Consider the following 25,000-nt stretch of genomic DNA (forward strand, 5'->3'; position numbering starts at 1 on the left):
AAGTATTACTTAAAAGAGCAGCTGACCTTGTTGAAGCTCTGTATGGTATGCCACACAACAACCAGGTAGGTCCTTTCACTTACACATATAGTCACAATACACACAGTGTAGGAAATGGGCACCTGCTATTCGCAAGCCTGGCACCAATGCACAGCATAGTTTTTCCTGATACCTTAAGAATAGTCTGCTATGAAGCAATACTCTTAAAGAACACAGATTCATTTACCACTTTCTGCTCAAAATCTGTTTTCCTGTCTGAAATGACAGGTGCCAAATGCTTAAGCAAACGTTTAAGACAAGAACAACCTTGAATTTGGTCAATTAAATTGGTGACTAATGGGAAGTCTTAGTTAAATTTACTAAGCAGCAGATAAATATATATTGTATTGCAAACTATTGGAAATAAATTTGCTGCATCTTTCAAGTAAAGTACTTTTTCTTTTACAAATATCACACTAATATAAGTGCTAGACAGGATATTTGTACTATTTATCTGTTTAGATTCATCACTGGTAATGTTTACAGAAATACATACAAGACTTAGCTAAATGAAAGAGCATGAAAACGTTTAACAAAAACACAGGTATCCATGCCTACTATAATCTTAGGTTAATCTGCACCACATATTATTTACCTGATTCCAAATTAGTGGTGACACAAGCAAATTATACTACCTATTATAAATTAGTTTTTATCATTTTGTAGGAAATAATCCTCAAACGAGCAGCTGATATTGCAGAAGCATTATACAGCGTGCCACGCAATCACAATCAGATTCCTACACTTGCGAACACTCCAGCTCACACTGGCATGATGGGAGTCAACTCATTTAGCAGCCAGCTAGCAGTTAATGTTTCAGAAACATCACAAGCTAATGACCAAGGTATGTGAAGTTTTAATAATTTATATCCAAGATTTTGGATGTTCTTACAGTTTCTTAACATGCTACATCTTCTTCCTTCATCAGGATCCATGCGTTCAGTTAAGGTGTGCCAATTATATTCCCTGAAGTTATTTTTTGCCTTATCGTGCAGTATTTTTGTTGAAGAGATTTCATAAAATACAAAAGCATATAATAACTTACATGTCTATTCAGGGAGAAGTCTTTCAGTGAGACTTTCTTCCAGGTAAAGGGATAGAGAACTGAAGCTTAAGTATTGTTAATACAAAACTAGAAAGTCAACAGCCTCAACCTAATGAAGACCCTAGTACACATCCACCTGTGGTTTTTGTCATATTTCCAATTCACTAGCACCCTATACTCTGCACAAGAGGCTACTGTAAGGACAGAATATGGAGAAATCAATTGGTTCCCCATCTGAAAGGGTGTGAGACAGGGCTGTATTTTATCACCCTATTTATTTAATCTATACGCAGAGAATATCATACGGAAAGCAGGATTGGACCAAGATGGAGGTGTGAAAATTGGAGGGAGAAATATCAATAATTTAAGATATGCAGACGATACCATACTACTAGCAGAAACCAGTCACGATTTGAAACGAATGCTGATGAAAGTTAAAGAGGAAAGCACAAAAGCAGGACTACAGCTGAAAGTCAGAAAGACTAAAGTAATAACAACAGAAGATTTATGTAACTTTAAAGCTGACAATGAGGACATTGAACTTGTCAAGGAATATCAATACTTGGCACAGTCATTAACCAAAATGGAGACAATAGTCAAGAAATCAGAAGAAGGCTAGGACTGGGGAGGGCAGCTATAAGAGAACTAGAAAAGGTCCTCAAATGCAAACATGTATCACTGAACACTAAAGGCAGGATCATTCAGACCATGGTATTTCCGATCTCTATGTATGGATGTGAAAGTTGGACAGTGAAAAAAGCGGATAAGAGAAAAATTGACTCATTTGAAATGTGGTATTGGAGGAGAGCTTTGCGCATACCATGGACTGCGAAAAAGTCAAATAATTGGGTGTTAGAACAAATTAACCAGAACTATCACTAGAAGCTAAAATGATGAAACTGAGGTTATCATACTTTGGACACATTATGAGAAGACATGATTCATTAAAAAAGATAATAATGCTGGGGAAAACAGCAGGGAGTAGAAAAAGAGGAAGGTCAAAGAAGAGATGGATTGATTCCATAAAGGAAGCCACAGACCTGAACTTACAAGATCTGAACAGGGTGGTTCATGACAGATGCTCTTGGAGGTCGCTGATTCATAGGGTCGCCATAAGTCGTAGTCGACTTGGAGGCACATAACAACAACAAAGCACCTTCACTTCCTATCTATCAAATTACACATCATCTTGTTCTTGGGGAAGTAAAGGCATAATGGTTATGGGTACCTAATGGGAAAGGCAAAAAAAATAAAAATAAGTACAGATACAAAGTTTGTTTGCGGCACAGGTTCCTCAATTACAGCTAACATGAATAGCAATGTCCGCTTTCTCCCATGCATTTTTCAAACCAAGTATGTTTTATCAAATTGTATATGGGCAGTAGCAGCAAATAAAAGGACTATTATAACAAATACTGTAAGACAGATAACTGAGTAGTACATGCTGCTAATGAATATTATGCAATCTTATTAAATATGATCACATATTCACTAATAGGCAAAAAACCTTCCGGTTTATGAACTTACCTATAGCCCACAGACATTTCTATCCAACTTTAAAAAGCAGGGAAATTGGGCAGCTATAATGAATGCACCAGGGGAGCAGGACACCTGACCTCTTCTCTGAGATATTGTACTGCCCTACAAATTTGTCAAAATGCAAACAGTTTGGGTTGGTGTTTCACAGTCCAATGCACTTCCTATGTAGCTTGGGAGAATTTGGCAACATGTGCCTCTGAGCATTTGGCTTTTTGCCTATTTAATCTGCTTTTTAATCTGGGAGGGAAGAAATGGGATTCTGTGCAAGTTTGCGGAGAATGGATTGATCATTTGCATGCTTATTGAGTTCAGTGGGATTTACTCCCCTGCAATCATGTTTAGGCTAGGTGAAACTGACCACAGGGGATGGGGAGGGGAGGAGGAGGAGGGAGGGGAGGACTGAGATGGGAGCAGGAAGGAGGGGAAGGGGAGGAGAAGGGCAGGTTTGAATTCTTATTGAGTTCAGTGGGATTTACTCCTGTGCAATCATGCTTAGGATAAGTAAAACTGACCAGGGGAGAGGGAGGGACAGCTGGAGTGACAGGGAAGGAGGAAGAAGGAAGAGGGGAGGAGAGGAGAGAGAGGAGAGGGGAAGGAGGGGAAAGGCAGGTCTGATCATTTGCATGCTCATTGAGTTCAATGGGATTTACTCCCATGCAATTATAGTTAGGATAGGTAAAACTGACCATGAGGGAGGAGGGGGAGGGGAGAGGGGAGAGGGGAGCAGAAGGAAGGGGAGGGGCAGTGAGGGGATTGGAAGGGGGATGGAATAGGCAAAAGGGAGGTGATGGGAGGAAGGAAAAGCAGGTTTGTATGCTTATTGAGTTCAATGGGATTTACTCCTGTGCAATCATGCTTAAGATAGGCAAAATGGACCATGGGGAGGAGGAGGAGAGGGAGGGGGAGGGATGAGACTGGAAGGGGTTGGGGTTGGGAAGGGAGGGACAAAGGAAGGGGAAGGGAAGGGGCAAGAGGAAGAGGATAGGAGGGAGGAGGAGGGATGGTGGGTTTGATCATTTGCATGCTTTTTGAGATTCAGTGGATTTATTTCTGTGCAATCATGTTTTGGATATGTGAAACTGACCTGGAGTAGGGGTGGGGAGGGGAGGAGATTGGGTGGGCAGGCACTGGGCAAAGGGGAAGCCCCTTTCCTTTCCAAAGGAAAACATTGTGAACGGTATCATTGCTTTTCAGCTTTCCCCACTTTTTTATACCCACTTTTGGGTAGCCTTCCACCCAAATTTAAACCAAAGCTGTCCCTGGCCACATCCACACCAGACTGTTATTTCACTTTAGACAATCATGGCTTCTCTCAAAGAATCCTGGGAAGTGTAGTTAAAAGCCGAAAGATTTATAATGTCTGAAGCCAGAGTATATTCTGAGAGTTGCTAGGAAATGCCCTGTTCGCCTCACAGACCTTCAATCAGAGCGTCTGACTGTTAAATCACTCTGGCCACTGGAGCTCTGTCTGGAATAAGAGTCTCCTCTCAGCACCCTTCACACTTTCCAGGATTCTTCACACTACACTTTCCAGGATTCTTTGGGAAGCCTGACTGTCTAAAGTGAAATAAAGGTCTGATGTGGGTGTGGCCTCCTAATTAGGCAAGCCAAGCAGCTGCGAGTCTGGCTTTTAGAGCACACTGCCAGTTGGTTCTTACTGAGCATGCCCGACGTTATCATTGAGTTCAATGTAAAAATTCTTAAAATTAATTTAAAATCAGCCAGGCATTTTTTAAACTTTTAAACTGCAGAACAGGAAGGTCAGGGTATGGGGCAAGGTCAGTAATAGGATTACAGGTACTCAATGGGATTTAACTTTTGTGTAAACTTACATAGGATTGCATTGTGACATTCTCTGGATCAGGGTCACTGCATTCTTTTCTTGCTGTTGTCCAAATTATGTGTGTCTGTTGAACTTCCTTGTGTTGTATTGATATCATAAATCCAGTCCCATGGTTGCTTTTCACTGAAGCAGAGGCAGCCAGTGAGAGCACTTGTAAAAATATCAGTTGTAAAAATGAAGATCCAAAATGTCTTTTGCAGCAAACACACACACACAGTTTCTGCCAGTTTGGGAATGTGAAATCCTGAAAAGGCTGAAAGTTCATTCAGTGTGTTGGTACAAATCAGCAATCAAGCCTTTTGATAATTACTACTAAAGACAAATGTGAAGGAAACTGACACAATTGGATTGAAGGGAGCTTTGCTGGCTGTCTCTGCCAAGAGCAGGGGCAACACAGAATGATGGCAGCTTATTTAAGTAGGGTTGGCGTGATAAGGTTATCTTGAACTGCAAAGAGATGATAGGGCACTAACAGACAACTCAAACTAAAGCTGTGCAATCAATTAAAAGTGAGTAATGTATGATGTTGTAAGGAAGCCCTTCACCCCCCTAAATAATAATCATTTTCTTGGGATGGTGTTTTTCCCCCCCAACAGTAGGTTACAGTCGCAACACAAGCAGTGTTTCGCCGCGAGGATATGTTCCAAGCAGTACTCCTCAGCAGTCCAATTACAACACAGTCAGCAATAGCATGAATGGATATGGCAATGCTGGCATGCCAAATCTTGGTGTACCTGGTTCCCCTGGATTTCTTAATGGCTCTTCAGCTAACTCCCCTTATGGCAGTAAGTGTCTATTTCTGGTACATGTAATCATTACATAGATTCTTATTTGCTACAAAAAATATTTATTTTGATTTTCTACAATGTGAGCTACTGGATAAAAGGAGGGGTGACTCTGGAGGCTGGACATAAAAAAAATTAAAAAGAATATGGCAAATATATTGGTATATGCCAAACAATCTCGGTTAAAAGAAAAAAAAACAGATTAGACTACAAAATCTGCAACTAAGGTCCAACACAAAGGAGTTTGCCTGTTATCCAGAGCGTGGCAAGCCAAAGCATTTTATTTTTTCATATATAATTTCCCCCCACTATTATAAGAGGCAAGGCCCTATCAATCTTTTTTTTTCTTCCCTCCATGTTTGCCATAAAATCCACAATATGAGTCCTGATTATTTTTGCTTTATTGCAGTAGTGCCGTCAAGCCCTACCATGGCAGCCTCTTCGGTCACCCTCCCTTCAAACTGTAGCAGTACACACGGCATTTTCTCATTCTCACCTGCCAATGTCATCTCTGCAGTGAAACAAAAGAGCGCCTTTGCTCCTGTTGTCAGGCCCCAAGCTTCTCCTCCACCATCTTGCACCAGTGCAAATGGAAATGGACTTCAAGGTGAGCTGGATCTCTGTATCATTTTTTTGTGTAATTGCAGGGTTTTTTGGACAAAAAACCTAACATTTTAGATTTTTTAAAAAATAGCATTTTATCACTGGCAAATATTAAAAGACAAAAAACCCAGACTTCAAAAACATTTTTTTAAAAAAAATGGCTTTGCATTGCATTGCAGAGGCAAAACATGATATTAAATATAGCAGCACAAAACATTGCCAACCATTTTACCATATAGCAGTTAAATTTTAAGCCTTGCATTAGAGGAAATACTAGCTGTTGTCCCAGCATTTCCCCTTAAGATTTCATGTATTAATTTTTAAACTAAACACACAATCCTGAATGTCTGATCAGATATGTTCCTTTTTCTTCTTTATACTTTTTCTGCATGCAGTTTTGATAAACACATTTTAATCAGCAGCATTGCAAGATTTGCTGTTTCTCCTACTTGTGTCATCATTTGAAACCTGAAAAATCTTGCAAAATGCTTGAAGCTGTTGTTCAGTGTTGCTTTTGTTCACTCCCAGATTCATACCAAGGTTTTGTATGCGTATTGGAACTTATTCCAGTTAAACTGATGATTAAAAAAGGAAATCAGGACAAATAACTATAAAATAGCTGGTAGAATTTACATAGCCACCTGTAGTCTTTGATACTAAGTGTGAAAATTTATAGAGGGAACAAAAACAACTGCAAAATCTATGTTTAATAACAGATTACTTTTCATTTTTTAAAAAAATCATGACCATACTTTTTCAAATCAGGACGAAAACCTGCCTCAGCTGAATCAACCTGAAATGTAACTCTTAAAGGTCACCAAAAACTTACTTTAAGCACTTAACACCACCTAGCCTTGGTAGAATGGAACACAACTAGAGTTGATTTATTTACAATGAAGCAGCCATTCACGTTACAAGTACCAGGAAATAAAGTCTTGGATCACAATGGTATACATTTACATTTTAGGCTATTTATATTATAAAGCAGAATACCATCATAATATATTTCTATAATGTACATACACAACACAAAAGCTTTCAAACATTGGATGTATTTTATATGTATAAAGTATATGAAATAAATATCATTGGTAGGGCTGGAAAAGGACTTGAAAAGATCAATCTAATATATGCCCATTAAAGATGCTATCCCTTAGGGATTTTTATCTCAATTACTGTTAAAATATCCAGTATTGGAAATCTACTAGCTGTCCTGACTACCTTAACTGGTCTGTTGACTACATAATGTTTTCTGAAGTTCGAACCAAAACATGTTTGTCTTCTATTCAAGAATTTAAATCTGTAGTACTGGAAATATCCTAAGGTTCACAAAGAAATGTTGGTACATTTCTGGTTACAGGGTTTTTGGTGACAGGGTTAGGTAGGATTGCTGTCTGAAAGCAGCTGTCAATCAGAGTGGGTCTATTGTACGGCATCTCCTTGTATCTGTAGGATCAACGCTTTAAACCATTAGGAAGTGTTGACAGCCAAAACATTCCATTTTGAAATCTCTGGTCCATGTTGACATCTTAATACTATGCATAACTCTAACAAACTTCGTTTCCTTATTTGTTAATTACTTAAATAGTAGTCTTTGAACAGGATAATTTCTTCTACTTAAATAAATAAGCATTTGGGGAAGCCAGTGAATTTTTAAAAAATAACACAGACAACTTCTGAATAAATGTGAAGTGCAAACCCATCAAAGTTTTGGGTTCCTGAAGAATTTCATTTGGAAACTGAAAATAGTGTAAATGAAGTCTAGAAATCTGCAAGTATTAAATAAAATTTTAGTAACATGCATGGTTTGTTCCCAATTTATGTGTCCTGAACCAAGTGGTTGTTTCCAATTGTAAAGAAATAATCACGTTCCCATCTGCACATTCAAACTGAGAGGTGCACTTGAGATAGCAGACCCTAGAATTTGGCCAATTTTTCACCCTGAAAGAGAGATTTGATACACACCCTAGCTTTTCTGATTTACAGTTGGTTTGCTGAAGGACTACCCAGAGTTTTAAGTACTGGAAAACAAACCAGACCTCTCCCATCATCACCCCTACCATTCCTTGCATTCTTCAACTTCAATCACTCCCACTTCTTCTCTTTCAGCTCCTCCCCTCCCACTTACCGGAAATATGTAAAGTCACTTCCTCTCCTCCCTTTTCCTGTCGCATCATGAGAGAGAGAGCCTAAATGCCTCCTTTCTCCCATTGTTCTATGCAGGAGTCTCTGGAAATTTACCAGTGCCTCAGCCTTTCTTCCTCCCTCCTGGCTGTAATTTTAAAATCCCAACCCAATTTAGGAATCCTTTAAGGGCCTCCTCCTCCAGCATCTACCACTGATCTCAGGAAATGTGAGAGGTAATTATGCATACAGTTTACTAAATATGTAAACCTCCTTCCAAGAAATGTCTCCAACTGCCTCAGTATAAATGGGCTTTGTTCCCAAATGTTACCTCAAGTTCACAAAAGGTGAAGCTTTAACACCTCAGATTTTCTTTACCATTGGGAATACAAACTTCATTACATCTCTGGACAGTTAAGTGCTTGTGTATAAAAGAGTTCACACAGTTTGGGCCAATTCTAATGATGCCAAGAGGGAAAAAAAGACTTCTTCTGGCGTGGTCAAGATTAGCCTGAACCACACAAGAGGCCATTTTTTGTGTGTGTGATGACGCATCCACATGATTTGCTTTTCATGAGTCAACCACATTCCCTGCAGGAGCACAAACAAGAATTTTGAGATGATATTTGTAAGATAGCCAGGAAGAGGAAAAGATCCAGCTGGTTTAAAATTTTAAAATGAAAGTATAGCATTATGAAAGGAAAATTTGTCAACAATCTTTTAATACACAGGCTATTTTCAGCTCTACAGCTCCAGTGCCACAGTAGACTTTTGGGCATGCAGCACAACTTCCTCTCCCTCTCCTATCCCTTCCAGCTCCCTGTGCACCCACACAATTAGCTCTGGGGGGTTGGGGAACTCTCTGGGGTAGATTTGGGGGCATTCATTGAGGGAGAGGAAGCGAAAGTCCCATTCTGTGGACTTCTGCAGTGTTGGATGCAACCCTTGTTTTCCAATGCAGAGACTTTTTATACTGTTTGGGAGTGCACTTTTCACCATTTTAGAAAGTGCATTGCCTGTACTTACCAGATCAGTGGTTTTGGGGGGAGGGGACAAAAACTGATTCAAATATGCAGAATGAGGTGATGAGTTCATTACATAGGTACCATATTGGGATTCTTGTGGGGAGGTATTTCCTTAAAAGCAGCCCCAGTACCAGATGGAGTGGTCGCACTCACCTGACCTCTGCAGTCACACTGCTTCTTGCCAGGAGATAGTGGGGTGAGACAGTGGCAAGGTTGGTGCAGTACAAATTTTGTGGTGGCATCAATCCAGGGTTCCCACCAGTGCGTTTGCACCATGGCAGCCTCCCCCCCTCCCCCTCTACCTCCCAATAAGCAGCAACAACAATCCAACTGAAGGTCAGATGAGCACCTATGCCCCACTACACTATCCATTATGAAGCAGCCCTATTTGAAAACCACCAGCATATAAAAGTATCTCTTCAGAGAGAAGGTTTGGCCTATGCTTTTCTTTCTAATGAGGTACATCTTGGCATAGGAAGAATTGTCACACATGGGCACTTTCAGAGCAAACGTAAGATAATATAGTCTCATGTGAGTACTGTACTATCTCATTATGTTTGGATTTTGTTGTGTTGTTTACTGGATAGTTTACTGTATGAAGTTGTTTCATATCTGGCTGGAATAGCAGGTATACATTTTAGAAATTAATTAACGTATACAAAGTAACCTACACTTCCATAGGTAGCTTTTATTATTATTGACAAAACAGGGGTGAAGTTATAAAAAAAATGTGATGAAGCAGCATGTGCAAAAATTTTGCCCCTAAACCATTTAGTTACTCTGATAATTCCACCTTTAATATTTCTCTTGAGAGTAGATTCAGGACATACCTGCAATTTATATGATAGTAAGCCAAGAACATGATTTGCCTGAATGTGTGAAAGAAACATAGTGAACAGGGCATCTTGAAAAAAAGAAAACAGGATTTCCCCTTATGGGACCCCAATGTATACTGGGTGGATTCAACTTCCATTTATTCTTTTAGAGACTGTAATGATGTGAAGATGTATGAAGGCCCATAATACTTGTTTTGGTGGCCCTTGGTGAATATCCACACTTGTTTCAGCCTACCTCATTGCAAAAGGGTAAATAAGTGTAAATCAAGAAAAGACAGATGTATAGGGTATCTGATACTTTATCCTGACAATTAATAAATTACTATTAAAACTTGATGGGAAAATACAATTAAACTTTGACACCAGGATTCTCTTAATGCTGGTTTCTTCTAGGTGGCTTATAAAGCCTGAAGTTCTTACTGACATATTAAACTATTCCCTCAAATTACTTTACATTCCCACCTGTCCAAAAAATACAATATTCAAAATGTAACATTGGTGACTATTGTAAGCTAAACTAAAATTCTTTGAATAATTCTCAGAAAACTTGGTTTGTTTCAACTGTGGTGATGGAATAAGTTAATCTCTACATTAAACAGCTCAGATGGCACCAGAGATGTGGAAATTTACAGCCACTCTTATGGAGCCAGAAAGGACCCACAGATCTTTTCCACACCCACCCTAACTTAAGGCAAGATCATCCAAATACATACCATGTATTAACTGTCCTTACATATATACACACAAATTCATTTAACCCATGTCCTGAATATAGCATGCTGTAAGTAGAAAGCCAGAGCTAATGAGACATATTGACCAATTAAGATGGTCCGTCCCCGGAGACTAATGAATCCTGAAGGATTTCAGAGGGCTCTGGGGGATTTTCCGGCTGATAAAACTGACGATCCTGTCGAAACCCTGGTCACTCTGTGGAATACGGAAATGACCCGGGCAGTTGACACAATCGCCCCGGTGTGCCCTCTCCATTGCAGAGCTCAATTGGCCCCTTGGTTTACTGAGGAGCTAAGAGTGATGAAGCAAGAAAGGAGACGGTTGGAGGGTAAATGGAGACGAACTCCTGATGGCTGTAATTATGCACTTGTGAAGGCCTCCACGAAACGCTATGTGAAGGCGGTGAGGATGGCGAAGAAGCAATACTTCGCTACCTCCATTCAGTCATCTTGTAACCGCCCAGCGGAACTTTATAAGGTTGTCCGGAGACTTTTACACTCTGGTTCTCCGGACGCAATATTACCATCAATAGCCCGCTGTAATGAGTTTGCGAGGCACTTCCAAGACAAGATCATAAACATCCGTCGGGACCTTGACTCCAATATTGTAACAGTTGAATCTAATGAGGTGTCCAGAACACAGTCTTGTCCTGTTTTATTGGATGAGTTTCAGTTGGTACAGCTCGAGGATGTGGACAAGGTGCTTGGACAGATACGGGCGACTACTTCCGCTCTGGACCCTTGCCCCTCGTGGCTAATAAAAGCTAGCAGAAATGGAACGGCCGGCTGGGCCAAGGAGGTAATTAATGCCTCGTTACGAGAGGGAGTGGTCCCACCTTGCCTGAAACAGGCGGTAGTGCGACCGCTCCTAAAAAAAGTCCTCCTTGGACCCTCATAACTTTAACAACTATAGGCCGGTAGCAAATGTTCCATTTCTGGGCAAGGTTCTAGAGCGCGTGGTCACTCGCCAACTCCAGGCCCTCTTGGATGAAACTGATTATCTGGATCCATTTCAATCCGGCTTTCGGCCGGGGTTTGGTACAGAAACAGCCTTGGTCGCCCTGTATGATGACCTCTGTCGGGAGAAAGACAGAGGGAGTGTAACTCTGTTGGTTCTCCTTGATCTCTCAGCGGCTTTTGATACCATCGACCATGGTATCCTTCTGGGGCGACTCGCGGAGTTAGGAGTTGGAGGCACTGCTTGGCGGTGGCTGTGCTCCTATCTTGAGAATCGTCTCCAGAAGGTGATGCTTGGGGAACACTAATCGAGTCCCTGGGTGCTCCAGTATGGGGTCCCGCAGGGCTCAGTTCTGTCCCCCATGCTTTTTAATATCTATATGAAGCCGCTGGGTGAGGTCATCAGGAGTTATGGAGTGCGTTTCCAGCAATATGCTGATGATACGCAGCTCTATTTCTCCTTTTCATCTTCTTCAGGTGAGGCTGTTGCTGTACTGAACCGCTGCCTGGCCGCGATAATGGACTGGATGAGAGCAAACAAACTGAAGCTCAATCCTGACAAGACTGAGATGCTGCTAGTTGGGGGGCCCTCTGCTCAGATGGTTGATGTCAGACCTGTCCTAGATGGGGTTACACTCCCCCTAAAGGAACAGGTCCGTAGTTTGGGGATCTTATTAGATCCGCTTCTGTCACTTGAGGCCCAGGTAGCCTCGGTGGCACGAAATGCGTTCTACCAGCTTCGGCTGGTAGCCCAACCACGACCCTATCTGGACAGGGAGAACCTAGCCTCAGTTATTCACGCTCTGGTAACATCTAAATTGGATTACTGTAATGCTCTCTACGTAGGGTTACCTTTGAAAACGATTCGGAAACTTCAGCTAGTGCAGAATGCTGCGGCCAGAGTTCTTACTGGGACAAAGAAATTCGACCACATAACACCTATTCTGGCCCAACTGCACTGGCTTCCAATATGTTTCCGGGCCAGATTCAAAGTGTTGGTCCTTACCTATAAAGCCCTTAACGGCACTGGACCGCAATATCTGATGGAACGCCTCTCCCGCTATGTTCCTACCTGTTCACTCCGCTCGATGTCTAAGGCCCTTCTCCGGGTCCCAACCCATACAGAGGCCCGGAGAACAGTAACAAGATCTAGGGCCTTTTCAGTGGTGGCCCCCGAATTATGGAATGCCCTCCCAGATGAGATATGCCTGGCGCCTTCTCTGTCATCTTTTCGGCACCAGGTAAAAACCCACCTCTTCACCCAGGCATTTTAAAGTATTTAAGCTTTTAATCTTATTTTTTTACTTGCTGTATTTTAAATATTGTGGTTTTATCATGTTGTACACCGCCCTGGGAGCTGCTAGCTATAGGGCGGTTTAGAAATGCAACTAAATAAATAAATAATAAATATTGTGCAAAATGAGCAGTTTGGTAAAACTGAAAGCAGCATCAAGCATATGTGAATGTACCATCAGTTATCATAAACCACAGATCACCTCACCTCACCTTAAGCATAATACTTTTCAGTGAAATCAATTCAGTCATGGAATTGTTTGCAATCAAGTGATGTGCATGCATGTGTGAAGCTGTCCAAAGATGGGCCTGGTTTGCACATAATACTACACCATAATGTAGCATGAGCCTCGTGCTCATGTGCCTCCTCCCTTCTATGGTGTGGCCATGAGGAGCAGATCAGAAGCTTTCACTTCCTATAGTTATGTCTGAACCATGAAACGTTATTGTTAACTACAGTGGTCTAGTTCGCATGTCACATTAAAAACAAATTACTATTTAATGATAGCCCTACTCAGAGTAGACCCATTGAAGTTAACAGACATGACTAACTTAGGTTCATTAATTTTAATGGGTATACCCTGAGTAAGACTTAGTTGAATACAACCCTCAGTGTGCTAGTGGACACAACTGAAAAGTTCTTGCGGTACTCTTCCCCTGCTCCTGCTGTACCACCAGGAAACAAGCCAGAGTCTGACTGTCATGATGTCCAAACATGAGCTCATGGTTTGTTTCTTTCCAAACAAACAAGGAGTGGTAGCCAAGTTTTTTTCCTTGGCTTACTGCTTGTGGTTACTTTTGGGAAAACAAAACATGAGCACAGGTTTGGGCATCACAAGAAGCCAGATCCTAGCTTGTTTCTCAGCTGCACAACAGCAATAGGAAGAGGGGAGAAGTGGTGCGAGAACTTTTCAGCAGTGTGCACTTGCACACTTCACATTCACATTAAACCATAGTTTGTTTTTTTACTATGATTTAATGTGATGTGTGATCTAGGCCAATCTCAGCCATTCCTGAGGCTTGAACACTAAACTATAGTTTATAGTTATGTGCAAACACAGCCACTGTATTTGAAACAAATTTCAGCTGAAGCAAAAAGTGGCATTTTAGGAATGGTTAACAAACTTTAACTTGTGTCATGATCCCACCATGAGCAGTGGCTTGAAACAGCAGCACAAGTTGCAAATGTGCTGGACCTAGACTCAGTCCCCAAAACTGAGCCTGAACTGAATCCTGCTAGCTGCTATCCCATTGAATTCTAGGCCTCTGAACTGGGACCCCCAGAGACAATATCCTGGAAGAACCAGTTCCCTTTATACCAGGGACGTCACACTCCCTAACGCCTGCTTATCAGTGCAGGCGGTGAACAAGATAAGGGTACAGAGGCAATTGAGTGCTACACTCCAGGCCAGAGGACTGCTCCTTTATGTCTCTCTATTCCTGAGGAAGTCGATGGAACTAGGGGAGTCTGATTAAAGAGGGTTACAAGGGTTCAACTGAGCTCCAGATATTGTTAGAGCCAGTTACCAACTTAGAGCTATCCATGGTCCTGTGACTCCAGACTGATAATGGCTGGTCTGCCATCTGCAGGAGCCGCCTTGTGGACTTCCACTCAAAGTCAGAACAGGGCAGTATATTTCACTGTTTCTTTCATGTCATCTTAAAAAACAAACTAGCAAACCAAATTCTTAGCCCAAGAATGGTGCTCCTATGATAGCATCACTTCTGAGCTCACTGCCTCGATACAGTGAAGGGATAAGGTACAGGAAGAATGGAGAGGAAACGGTAGTCATCCCATGCTGGGAATTCTGCTTCCTCAGTGATGGTATTGACCACTATTCCAAACTCTCGCAACTAGAATAAATAAATACATTTGTGATATTAAGCTAGGGTCTTTGGTTCCATTTCCTTCCAACAGACAAAAGTGACTGGCACAGTCTATGGCTACTAGCTCGTACCCTAACACACCAGTGGAAAGTCTTTATTGCATACTACCTCCATCTCACATGCAGCCTTGCAAACATTTACTGGAGGTATAGTCACCCACAATATAAACCTGTCACTTGCATGTTTCTCCTCACAGTTCTTCTCCTGCTACCTGCTACTTGGGTCTAGGAGCTCAGAGATTGATCCCTTTCATTCTCCCTCTTCAGCAGACAGATGAATGCTGGGACCAATTCCCTGTCATTACTGCCACTTCTTCTGACTCTAGAAATCACAGATAGTGATGGGTTTGACACCAGCCTAGCAGGCTGCGCCTGTCTTTTTTATTTTTAAAGTATCACCCTGGATATATTTCCCTGGGATTAAATTTTTATTTTATTTCTTTAATAATCTTTATTAAAGAATAATCTACAAACAATTAGAAGAAAAAGAAAGAAAAGAAGAAGAAAAACGTTTTACAAAGATAATTCTCTTACAGCTTTTCTTTGTAAAAAGCTGTGCATGTCTTAAGACAGATGGGAGAGACACTGACAGGAGAGCCCCAGTACCAGCCCTAGGTTGTATTGAACTACTCAGAGTAGACACATTGAAATTAATGAACCTAAGTTAATCATGCCTATTAACTTCCGTTGGATGACTCTGATTAGAACTAGCACTGAGTGCCACCCTGTTCTTTCACACCTTACATTCACCGGCTCATTGCCACTATTTTAACCCAGGGCAGCATTTGAACCGGTTCAGAGGAGGACAGCAAGGATGATTATCACATGCTGGCTGAAGGGGCACGGCCTGATAGCTGCTGAGTGCAACTAGGAGCAGCTGTGTGGGCTGGGAGTTGTCATTGTTTCCTGACTCCTAACTGAGCAGAGCAGAGGGAGCTGTGACAGCTGGTCCAGAGGAGATACAAGTGAGCCAGCTTTCAGAGAGCAAGCAAACAGAGAGAGCTAACAGGAATTTGGCAGGGGAGGTCTAGGGGGAGCTCCCTAAAAAATTTCCCTCGTATGGTGCACCACATACCAGTGGGACTCTCCTATTTACCCTGAAGGAGGACAGGGCAAAGCACAAGCCATTCCAATACAAGTAGGAAGAAAGAAAGAAAAGGCAGTAGAGACTGGGAAGGACACTCCAGTGGTGGTGACCTGCAAGGTGTGTGCAATGTTTGTTTTCTTGCCTGACAACAACATGGTGTACATGTTCAACAAGTGCAAGCTGGTGGGGCTGTTGGGAAAAAAAGTGAGGGGCCTGGAACGGTGGGTGGCCACACTGAAGAATATAAGAGAAGATGAAGATAGAATGCTGGAACAACAGCAGCAAAGAGAAGTACAGGAAGTGGAAGACCAACTGTTTGTTGAAGCAGAAGAGACTGTTGTGGAGAGCAACAATGAAGTGGAGAAAACTGTGGAAAATCACTGGTGGAACTACGGAACCGCTTCCAGGCCTTTGAGGATGAGACTAAAGGACAGTCTGCAGAGAGCCCACATGACCGCAAGCGAGAGGCTGAAGCTCAGTCAAGCAGAGGCAATTACACCACGCTCCACAACAAGAAGAAAAGAAGAGTAGTAGTGGTGGGAGACTCACTACTGCATGGGATTGACACCCAAGTATGCTGAGAAGATCCATGGACTCACCAGGCATGCTGCCTCCCTGGAGGATGGATTAGAGTTGTGACGGAAGGGTTGCCATCACTCATAAAGCCCACTGACAGATATCCCTTTCTTCTCATCTATGTGAGAATGAATGATACTGCTAAGCGGAGCTACGAAGAAATCACATCAGACTTTGAAGCTCTGGGAAGGAAACTCAAGGACTTTGGGACCCAGGTAGTTTTCTCGTTCATCCTTCCAGTACTTAGGAGTGGAAAGAGAAAGAAAAATACTCTGGGTAACTGACTGGCTACAAAGATGGTGCTGATGTGAGAGATTTGGATTCTGGGACCATGGGCTACGCTACCTGGAAAATGGACCGCTGGCAAGTGATGGGTTGCATCTCACAAGGACTGGGAAGAATGTGTTTGGCCACAGCATGGAGAAATTCATTAGGAGGGCTTTAAACTGAATCCTGAGGGGGAGGGAGATGTAAACTTGGTAGTGACGACTAACAAAGGCTTGTGCACAGTGAGAAGAACTGAGGGAACTGCTCTAATGGGGCCCAGTAATAGTCTTCACAAAAATGTAGGAAGGAAGCCAGGCCATAAATCAAATGATCTTCGATGTCTGTACACTAATGTCCAGAGTATGGGAAACAAACAGGACAAAGTTGAACTCTTAATACAGGAAAGTAAATACAACTTGATAGGTATAACTGAAACTTGATGGGATGATTCCCATAACTGGAACACAGTGATTGAAGGCTATAATCTGTTCAAAAAGAATAGAAGGGAGAGAAAGGGAGGCGGAGGCGGAGTCACACTTTTTATGTTAAAAAGATATATCCCTGGACAAAAATACAGGAGAATGAGCTTGGTAGCTCCACTGAGAGTATCTGGATTAAAATTAATGAAGCAAGGAATAAAAGGAACATGGTGGTTGGAGTCTACTACTGACCACTCAATCAAAGAGAAGATGAGGATGAAACTTTTGTAACGTAAATTGCAAATGTTTCGAGGAGGCATGATGTTGTAGTAATGGGGGACTTCAATTACTCCGATATCTGTTGGGAAACAAATTCTGCCAAACATGGCCCCTCCAAGAAATTCTTGACTTGTGTTGGAGATAACTTTCTCCTACAGAAAGTGGAGGAAGCAACTAGAGGATCAGCTATCCTTGACTTGATTCTAACCAACAGAGATGACTTGGTGGATGAAGTGGCAGTTACAGGACCTCTGAGGGAAAGTGACAATGCTATACTAAAGTTCTTGATCTTAAAGGAAGCAAAAGCTGAGAGTAGCCATACGCATACCCTGGACTTCAGGAAAGCCAATTTTAATAAACTCAGAACAATGGTTCTGTGGCAAATGACCCTAATGAGAAAAGGAGTCCAAGATGGGTGAGAGTTTCTAAAAGAGGAAATTCTAAAGGCACACTGGCAAACAATTTCATCAAAGAAAAAAGGGGGAAAACAGCAGAAAAAGCCAGTGTGGCTTCACAGAAAGCTTAGAGACAACCTGAAAACAATAATGGACACATACAGAAAGTGGAAGGAAGGCCAGACCACGAAGAGTACAGACAAGTAGCACAGACTTGCTGGGATGGAGTCAGGAAGGCTAAAGCCAAGAATGAGCTGAGATTAGCGAGAGATACCAAAAGCAACAAAACAGCTTTCTTCAGGTACATCCATAGACAGCGAAAAGAAATGGTGGTACAGCTACTCAATGAGTATGGCAAAATGATAACAGATGACAAAGAAAAGGCAGAAGTACTCAATTCCTACTTTGGCTCAGTCTTCTCCCAAAAGAGGGTATATGACCCTTCTGGGAAACATGAAGTTGAAGGTACAGGATTGCAGCTTGAGATTGATAGACAAATGATCAGGGGATACCTAATCACTTTGAATGAGTTCAAATCTCCAGGGCCTGATGAACTGCATCCTAGAGTATTGAAGGAACTGGCTGAAGAACTCTTGGAACCATTGTCTATTATCTTTGCAAAATCATAGAGAATGGGAAAGTGCCAGACAATTGGAGGACGGCTAATGTCCCAATCTTCAAAAAGGGCAAAAAGGAGGAACCTGGGAACTACAGACCAGTCAGCCTAACATCAATCCCTGTGAAAATTCTTGAGCAGATTATAAAGCAGTCAATCTATAAGCACCTTGAAAACAATGCAGTGATTACTAGAAGCCAACATGGATTTATCAAGAACAAATCCTGCCAGACTCATTTTATCTTATTTTTAGATTAGGAACCTCCCTGGTAGACTGTGGTAATGCTGTGGTCATAATATATCTCAACTTCAGCAAAGCATATGACAAAGTGCCCCATGATATTCTGATTAGCAAGCTAGCTATATGTGGGCTAGATGGAACAACTATCAGGTGGATCCACAGCTGGCTCCAGAATTGTACTCAAACTGTTCCTTTTCAAACTGGGGAAAAGTAATGAGCGGGGTACCATAGGGCTTGGTCCTGAGCCCAGTGCTTTTCACCATTTTTATTAATGACTTGGAAGAAGAGGTGCATGGAATGCTTAGCAAATTTGCAGATGATACAAAATTAGGAGGGTTAGCTAATATCTTGGAAGACAAACAAAATTTATCTTGAGTTGAAATAACAGAATGAAATCAAACAGGGATAAGTGCAATGTTCTACACCTAGGAAAAACAAACCAAATGCACGGTTATAAGATGGGGGATACTTGGCTCAGCAGTACGACATGTGAGAAGGATCTTGGGATTGTCATTGATCACAAGCTGAACATAAGCCAACAGTGTGATGTGGCCCCCAAAAAGGCAAATGCTATTTTAGGCTGCATTAACAGTATAGTTTCCAAATCATGTGATGTGTTGGTTCCCCTCTATGTGGCACTGGTTAGGTTTCATCTTGAGTACTGTGTCCAGTTCTGGTCTCCACACTTCAAGAAGGATGCAGACAAACTGGAACAGGTTCAGAGGAGGGCAACAAGGATGATCAGGGGACTGGAAACAAAGCCCTATGAGGAGAGACTGAAAGAAATGGACATGTTTAGCCTTGAGAAGAGAAGACTGAGGGGAGATATGATAGCAGTAAAGGTTATCACACAGAAGAGGGCCTCATCCCAGAGTGCGGGACACAGAATAATGGGCTCAAGTTACATGAAGTAGATTTTGGCTGAACATCAGAAAAAACTTCCTTTTAGAGCAGTATGACAATGGAACCAATTACCTAGCAAGGTGGTGGACTCTCCAACACTGACAGCATTTAAGAGGTAGCTGGACAGCCACCTGCTGGGTATCCTTTAAGTGAGTTTCCTGCATTGAGCAGGTGGTTGGACTCGATGGCATTATAGGCCAACTCTCCTGTTCTCTGATTCTGTTACTGGCTGCACAATTGGCTTAGGTTCTCCCTCTTGTAACCCTAAAGAGCTACTGCAAGGTTGGAGAGAGTGTGCATGAGTGTGCACTACCACAGAGTTTGCTACTCACGAGCACACCGGGGGGGAGGCAGCTGCTAATTCACCTTCCAGATAAGCATGTGAATTGCAGATTGCAAGATTGGTGTAGCTTCATCATTCTCTTTGCCAAACAGCATGAATTATGTAAATCGTTTCTCAAGCTAAACCAAGCCCCTTTGCTCTTGCTCACAGGGTCATATGAAAGTACACATCACAGTCAATCACCATTACACTTTACTCAATATATTCCCTGAACAAAAGCAACAGATCTCATCCCCCTCCCCTTCAATGTTGTGCTGTTAGTTCTCCCATAACATCTAAAACTTTGTTAAACTGAAAAATATGAGAGTAGATTGCTAACAAATGCTCTGAGATTTTCCACTACAATCAGAAACTAAACTTGTGGAAGCATATTTCACCACCTACCTGAAACACAAGTTTAAAATACATTTTACATATTAAAATGTGTTGAGCTGTTTTATTTTTAGCAGAATAACATTACGTATTTTGGTTCAGTGTAAATATGAAAGACCTATATGTAAATAATATTGTCTCCGATGGTGATCAAAGGCTTGTGCATTTGAAAGTAGCTCTATAAATAAATGGGCTTAGTCTTATCAGATATGCATGAGCCCATAGTTTAGACCATGGGTCGCTATATGTAAGCCATAAGTAGCTCTCCCAGGTAATTGGTGTGTGCCTGGGGTGAATTAGAGATCTGCCATTCTCCCATAGTCACAGGCAGAAACCAAGGGAGCCCTTGACATTACAAATTATGGCTTGTCATATAAGCCTGGGAATGCTTAGGGACTGTGTGAAAGCCAAGGAAGGTTCAGTGTCGTGGGCAGAGGCTGAAAGGGATAAGGGTCCTTTCTCATACTGCATATGTGGCATGGTCAGCACTGTGAAGGTCGCATCAGGAGTCTTGGGACACTTAGCAGAAGCCTGTGCTTTGGCTCCTTCTCATGCCAGCATTGCCTCAATTTCCAGGAAGGTCATGATTCACTAGGAGGAGGATTTGAGTATGCATATGTTTGCTTATGTTAATAAGGACAAGAGGTTTGTAGATATATATACAAGAGATGTGTTTGAGTATATGTGATTGAATATATGAATGAGAAGAGAGATGTAGCTGCTTGTCTGAATGCACTGAAGACTGTTTGGGAGCACATTTGAGCAAGGAGCAAGTGCTTAGCTGTCAATTTGCTCAGAATACATCCTGCTTGCTTTGTTTATGTATCACATTTGTATCCCCTTTCCTTGCATAGAGTCAAGGTGGTGATGTTCTCATTTTATTCTAGCAACCATCCTGTGAGGTGGGCTAGACTGAGAAAGAGTAGCTGGTCTAAGTTAATCCAGTTACCTTCTTCCCTCAGCAGGGATTTGACCCAGTTTTCCCCAGCCAAAAACTCTAGTCACTACACAAAGTTGGGTTGTCATTAGTACATTGAAAACAGCAATAAGCTCATGTCTTTGATGGCATTAGTAATAGTGTCTTTGAGTTTATGCTCTGTTTGCAAGACTGAATCATTTGGAGGAAGACGTAACATCTGTATTTTTTCAGGAGGAAATAATGTTTCAGAAGCTTGGTGAGGAAGGGGCTTCAGCTATTTTAGGAACAACTAGCAAAACTAAACCCTAAATTGGATTATGTAGGTACTGTTTTAATTATGGGCTATGAAGAACTTTGAAACCATCTTCTTCTTGTGTGTAACTATTTCATCGGCAATGTAGGGAAGGTGAAAATTGGCTGAATATTGTATTCACCACTGTTGCCCCCAATTTAACAGAATACTTGCTACCAAATAGTAATAGTGTTATTAGTATTTATTACTGTCAGAGAGCTTGCTGCTACAGCAGATAGCTAAGGCTTTGCTCCATCCCTTGCCAATGAGCTGCAATTACCACAAGGGAACATTTACTGGCCGAAAATTGTGAGCAGCACATCACCATGCCCCATCATTTTGGCACTGTTTCTCCCAGCCCTGATGGCAGCATTGTGCAAGAGCTAACTATACTGGAACACTGCCATATTGGAGAAATTCACAGCTGGCAAGAACTGGCTGCGATCCAAGCAGTGGCACATGGGGGTCGAAATGCAAGAGCGTCTGGCTGTTGTAGTCCATCTGCAAACCTGTGACTAATCTTTCCATGTAAACAAAGGCATGTTCCAAACTTTCATGTACATGATTTGCCTAACCTCATAAGTTACATCTAAGACTAGCAGTGTTCTCCGTTAAAAAAATTAGCTATACAAAAAATTTATTTTGATTTACACATTTTCTCATGTCTTTTTTAATGCAAATTGTATGTGAAAACAAGTTGCTAGATGTGATTGAGCTACCAGATGTGGTGACGGATGTCATGCATGTTATTTTCCCCTCTAAACCAAAGATCACGAGTACAGCAGAATTCATGGAGCAACTCCTTAGGGTAGACACTCAGCTCACATCCACCATTCCATTTGTTCTATGGGAAAAGAATCCACAAGTGCTACTGCTCCCATGGGTCTTTGGATTGGGACATAGGTTTTCTATATTTGCAAGTCATTGTGATCACACATGTAAAAGCCTACTGAGTAACCCATTATTGATTAATGCAGTGGCATGCATATATTACAATGTTGCCAGGTACTGCTAGTGAAAAAAGTAGTATGTGTTTGTGGTATTCTTGGGCAAAAGGCAAAGGGCCACGGGTCTGTCTATGCCATATCTGCATCCCTGCCTCTCTTTCCAAATTATGCTCCTTCCTTTTCATAACTCAGTAGACTTAAAGCAAATCTATCCCTGCTGACACAGAGAGCTTGAATATGCTAGTTTGCACTACAGCAGTCTTTCCCAACCAGTTGCCTTCCAGATGGTTTGGTCTACAATTCCCATCAGCCCCAGTTAGCATAGACATTGAGTCAGGGGTGATGAGAATTGTATTTAAAATATCTACATGACATCAGGTTGGAGAAGACTGCATTTCATCATATTGTGGTCTTGCAGCACATCTGCCGAAAATGTTAGCAACTGCTGTGTTACAAAATCCTTTCTGCCCCCGAAAAAGAAAATAAAAATAAAAATCTGTTGAGGAAAAAACATTAGATTTTTCAGCAGCTTGAGAAATATTGGATGTAATTGAAGAGATGCTTTCAAATTACAGTGAAGAAAACTGCATACAGCTCAGTTCCTTTATGCTATTCCTTTAAGCGCATGGATAATCACACAAATATTACATTACATAAGAAATGTGTACCTACAACAAGCTTTCAGAAAAACTGTAACAGCAAATCTGAGATAAACTGATATTTTTTGAAATTAATGAACTGGGAAATTGAAGTTCACATCACTACATCAAAATATATATTAATGTTTCTTGTACATAAATTAACGGGAATCATCATGACAAAATTTAGACACCATAAGGTTAAAACAGTCCAAATGATGTTCCTGCCAAGGAGACAACTAGAACATAATGACAAATGTTAGCTTCTCTTAACAAGATCAGTCCTTTCCCTTGCTGTACTTTATGTGCTGCAATAGTTACCATAGTGTCAGGTATGAGGGAAGTGTGCCCTGCTTTCTTTTCTAATCCAGAGAAAATCCCTATTTACAGGTCTTTGTTGGCACAAACATTAGGGCCTATGGGCCCATTCTTAGGATGAAGCACAAGGGGCCACCAAATGACCTACCTCCCAAAAGCGATTTGCGCATTACTCTCCCAGTACTGAAGCAACAACACCAATGGCTATTGCAGGGGCCAGTGCCAGAACAAAGGGACTAAGATTTTCTTGCATCGCTGTTGGATACCTTGATCCTCAGCTTTGTGTGGCATGCTCAGGTGAACACAGAGATTGGGCTCTAAGTATTTTTAAAGAAACAAAACAAGATAGCAAGTGGAAGATTTTAATCTCGAATCTTTTTTATAGTGCTCTGACAGATTCCAAAGCAGGTGTACTATACTTGACTTTGATCTTAGAAAGTCATTGACTTATTAAAGTCAGCATACTATTAGGATAACGTACAATTAACAGAATGTCAAAACTGAAGCTTTCCACTTAGGCTTGAGTGCTTGGAAAGAGAGAAAAAGCTAAGGTTAGCCAGATTTTCATTTAGGGAACTTGAGAAGTGTCTGGTCCTTGATTGGTGAGTGAGCTGGCCTTGTCTGACATTACCAAAAGTGACCATGTTGTTTCTCAGCTGTCAACATAGGCAATCTCTAGGGAGGCTGGGCCACTGTTTGCCATTAACAAAAAGCTAAGAGAAATATCACACATGTGGGAGGCAGGATGCTTTGCACAAAAAAATGTCAGAATCCTTTTCATTTTAAAAGTGAAGTCTTTACAGAATGCTCTGGTAGGAAAGTCCTATTTTAAAAATGAAATGAAATGTATGAGCAAGGAAACAGAAATATTTTTCCTCATTGGACAGCCTGAAATACTAGAAACAGATGACAAAAATAGAGTAGAAGCTACTGCATGAAAACGATTTTGTAATATTACATGTTGAAAATGTCCATCAACAGTCCATCCAGATTTTAAGAAAACACAAGCACATCCTATCAAGCTCTGTGATCCAGAGATGATAATCTACGTGCAGTAATAAACTTCTGCATGTATCACAGCTCTTTTCCTGGTGCAATATCCTTGCATGCAGATGATCTGTTTCACATATGGAATTGTTTCACACAGCTAATCTAGCACATAGCTTCTGCAAGAACATGCATATGTGCCCACTGCAGGACCAGTTCCCCCCCCCCCGGTCACAGTCCTCTGGATCACAGTCCACATATTTTGTGAAATATTTTTGGTTGATGTTCCTAAATGTTTTGCAGACATTGATGCTCCTGGGAAATATTTGTGCATGGTGGGATTTTATTCTTCTACTTTGCAAATTGAAAAAAGTGTATACACATATTTAATAGCTCTCTTTCTCTTTCTTTCAGCTATGTCTGGGCTAGTAGTCCCGCCAATGTAAATTCATTTTTGTTTACCTACTGTAGCACCAAGTTTCAGAAGATTAGCTTTTTAGGGGACAAGTTTAATATATAAGACATGCTGATGGAAACAGTATCTTCAAAGTACAATCAGCAAAATATTGAAATGCTACAAAAAAACTTTGTTTAAAGATTTTATTTAAACTACAAGAATCAACATGCAAACAATTGACTTCTTCATGAACAATTCCATTTTATTAACTGAACTTTTCTCATATTTTCACATTTCT

General features: G+C 41.3%; 1 protein-coding gene across 8 annotated transcripts in view; it reads left to right on the plus strand.

Annotated features, from left to right (window-relative positions):
- Nucleotides 1–25,000, plus strand: part of EBF3 (EBF transcription factor 3) — a 228,885-nt gene that overhangs the window by 203,587 nt on the left and 298 nt on the right. For 4 of the 8 annotated variants that reach the window (XM_061635646.1, XM_061635647.1, XM_061635648.1 and 1 more), the window contains 5 exons: nt 1–65; nt 706–883; nt 5,063–5,251; nt 5,661–5,858; nt 24,720–25,000. The exon at nt 1–65 is cut by the window's left edge and continues 1 nt beyond it; the exon at nt 24,720–25,000 is cut by the window's right edge and continues 298 nt beyond it. In XM_061635646.1, coding sequence (XP_061491630.1) covers nt 1–65; nt 706–883; nt 5,063–5,251; nt 5,661–5,858; nt 24,720–24,751 — 662 coding nt within the window. In that variant the 3' untranslated portion in view covers nt 24,752–25,000. Of the gene's footprint in view, nt 66–705; nt 884–5,062; nt 5,252–5,660; nt 5,859–21,354; nt 21,443–24,719 lie in introns of all 8 variants that reach the window. The other 4 variants (XM_061635649.1, XM_061635650.1, XM_061635651.1 and 1 more) reach the window with 2 other exon arrangements.

This window comes from Rhineura floridana, chromosome 7, assembly GCF_030035675.1.
Source record: "Rhineura floridana isolate rRhiFlo1 chromosome 7, rRhiFlo1.hap2, whole genome shotgun sequence".
Taxonomy (NCBI): domain Eukaryota; kingdom Metazoa; phylum Chordata; class Lepidosauria; order Squamata; family Rhineuridae; genus Rhineura; species Rhineura floridana.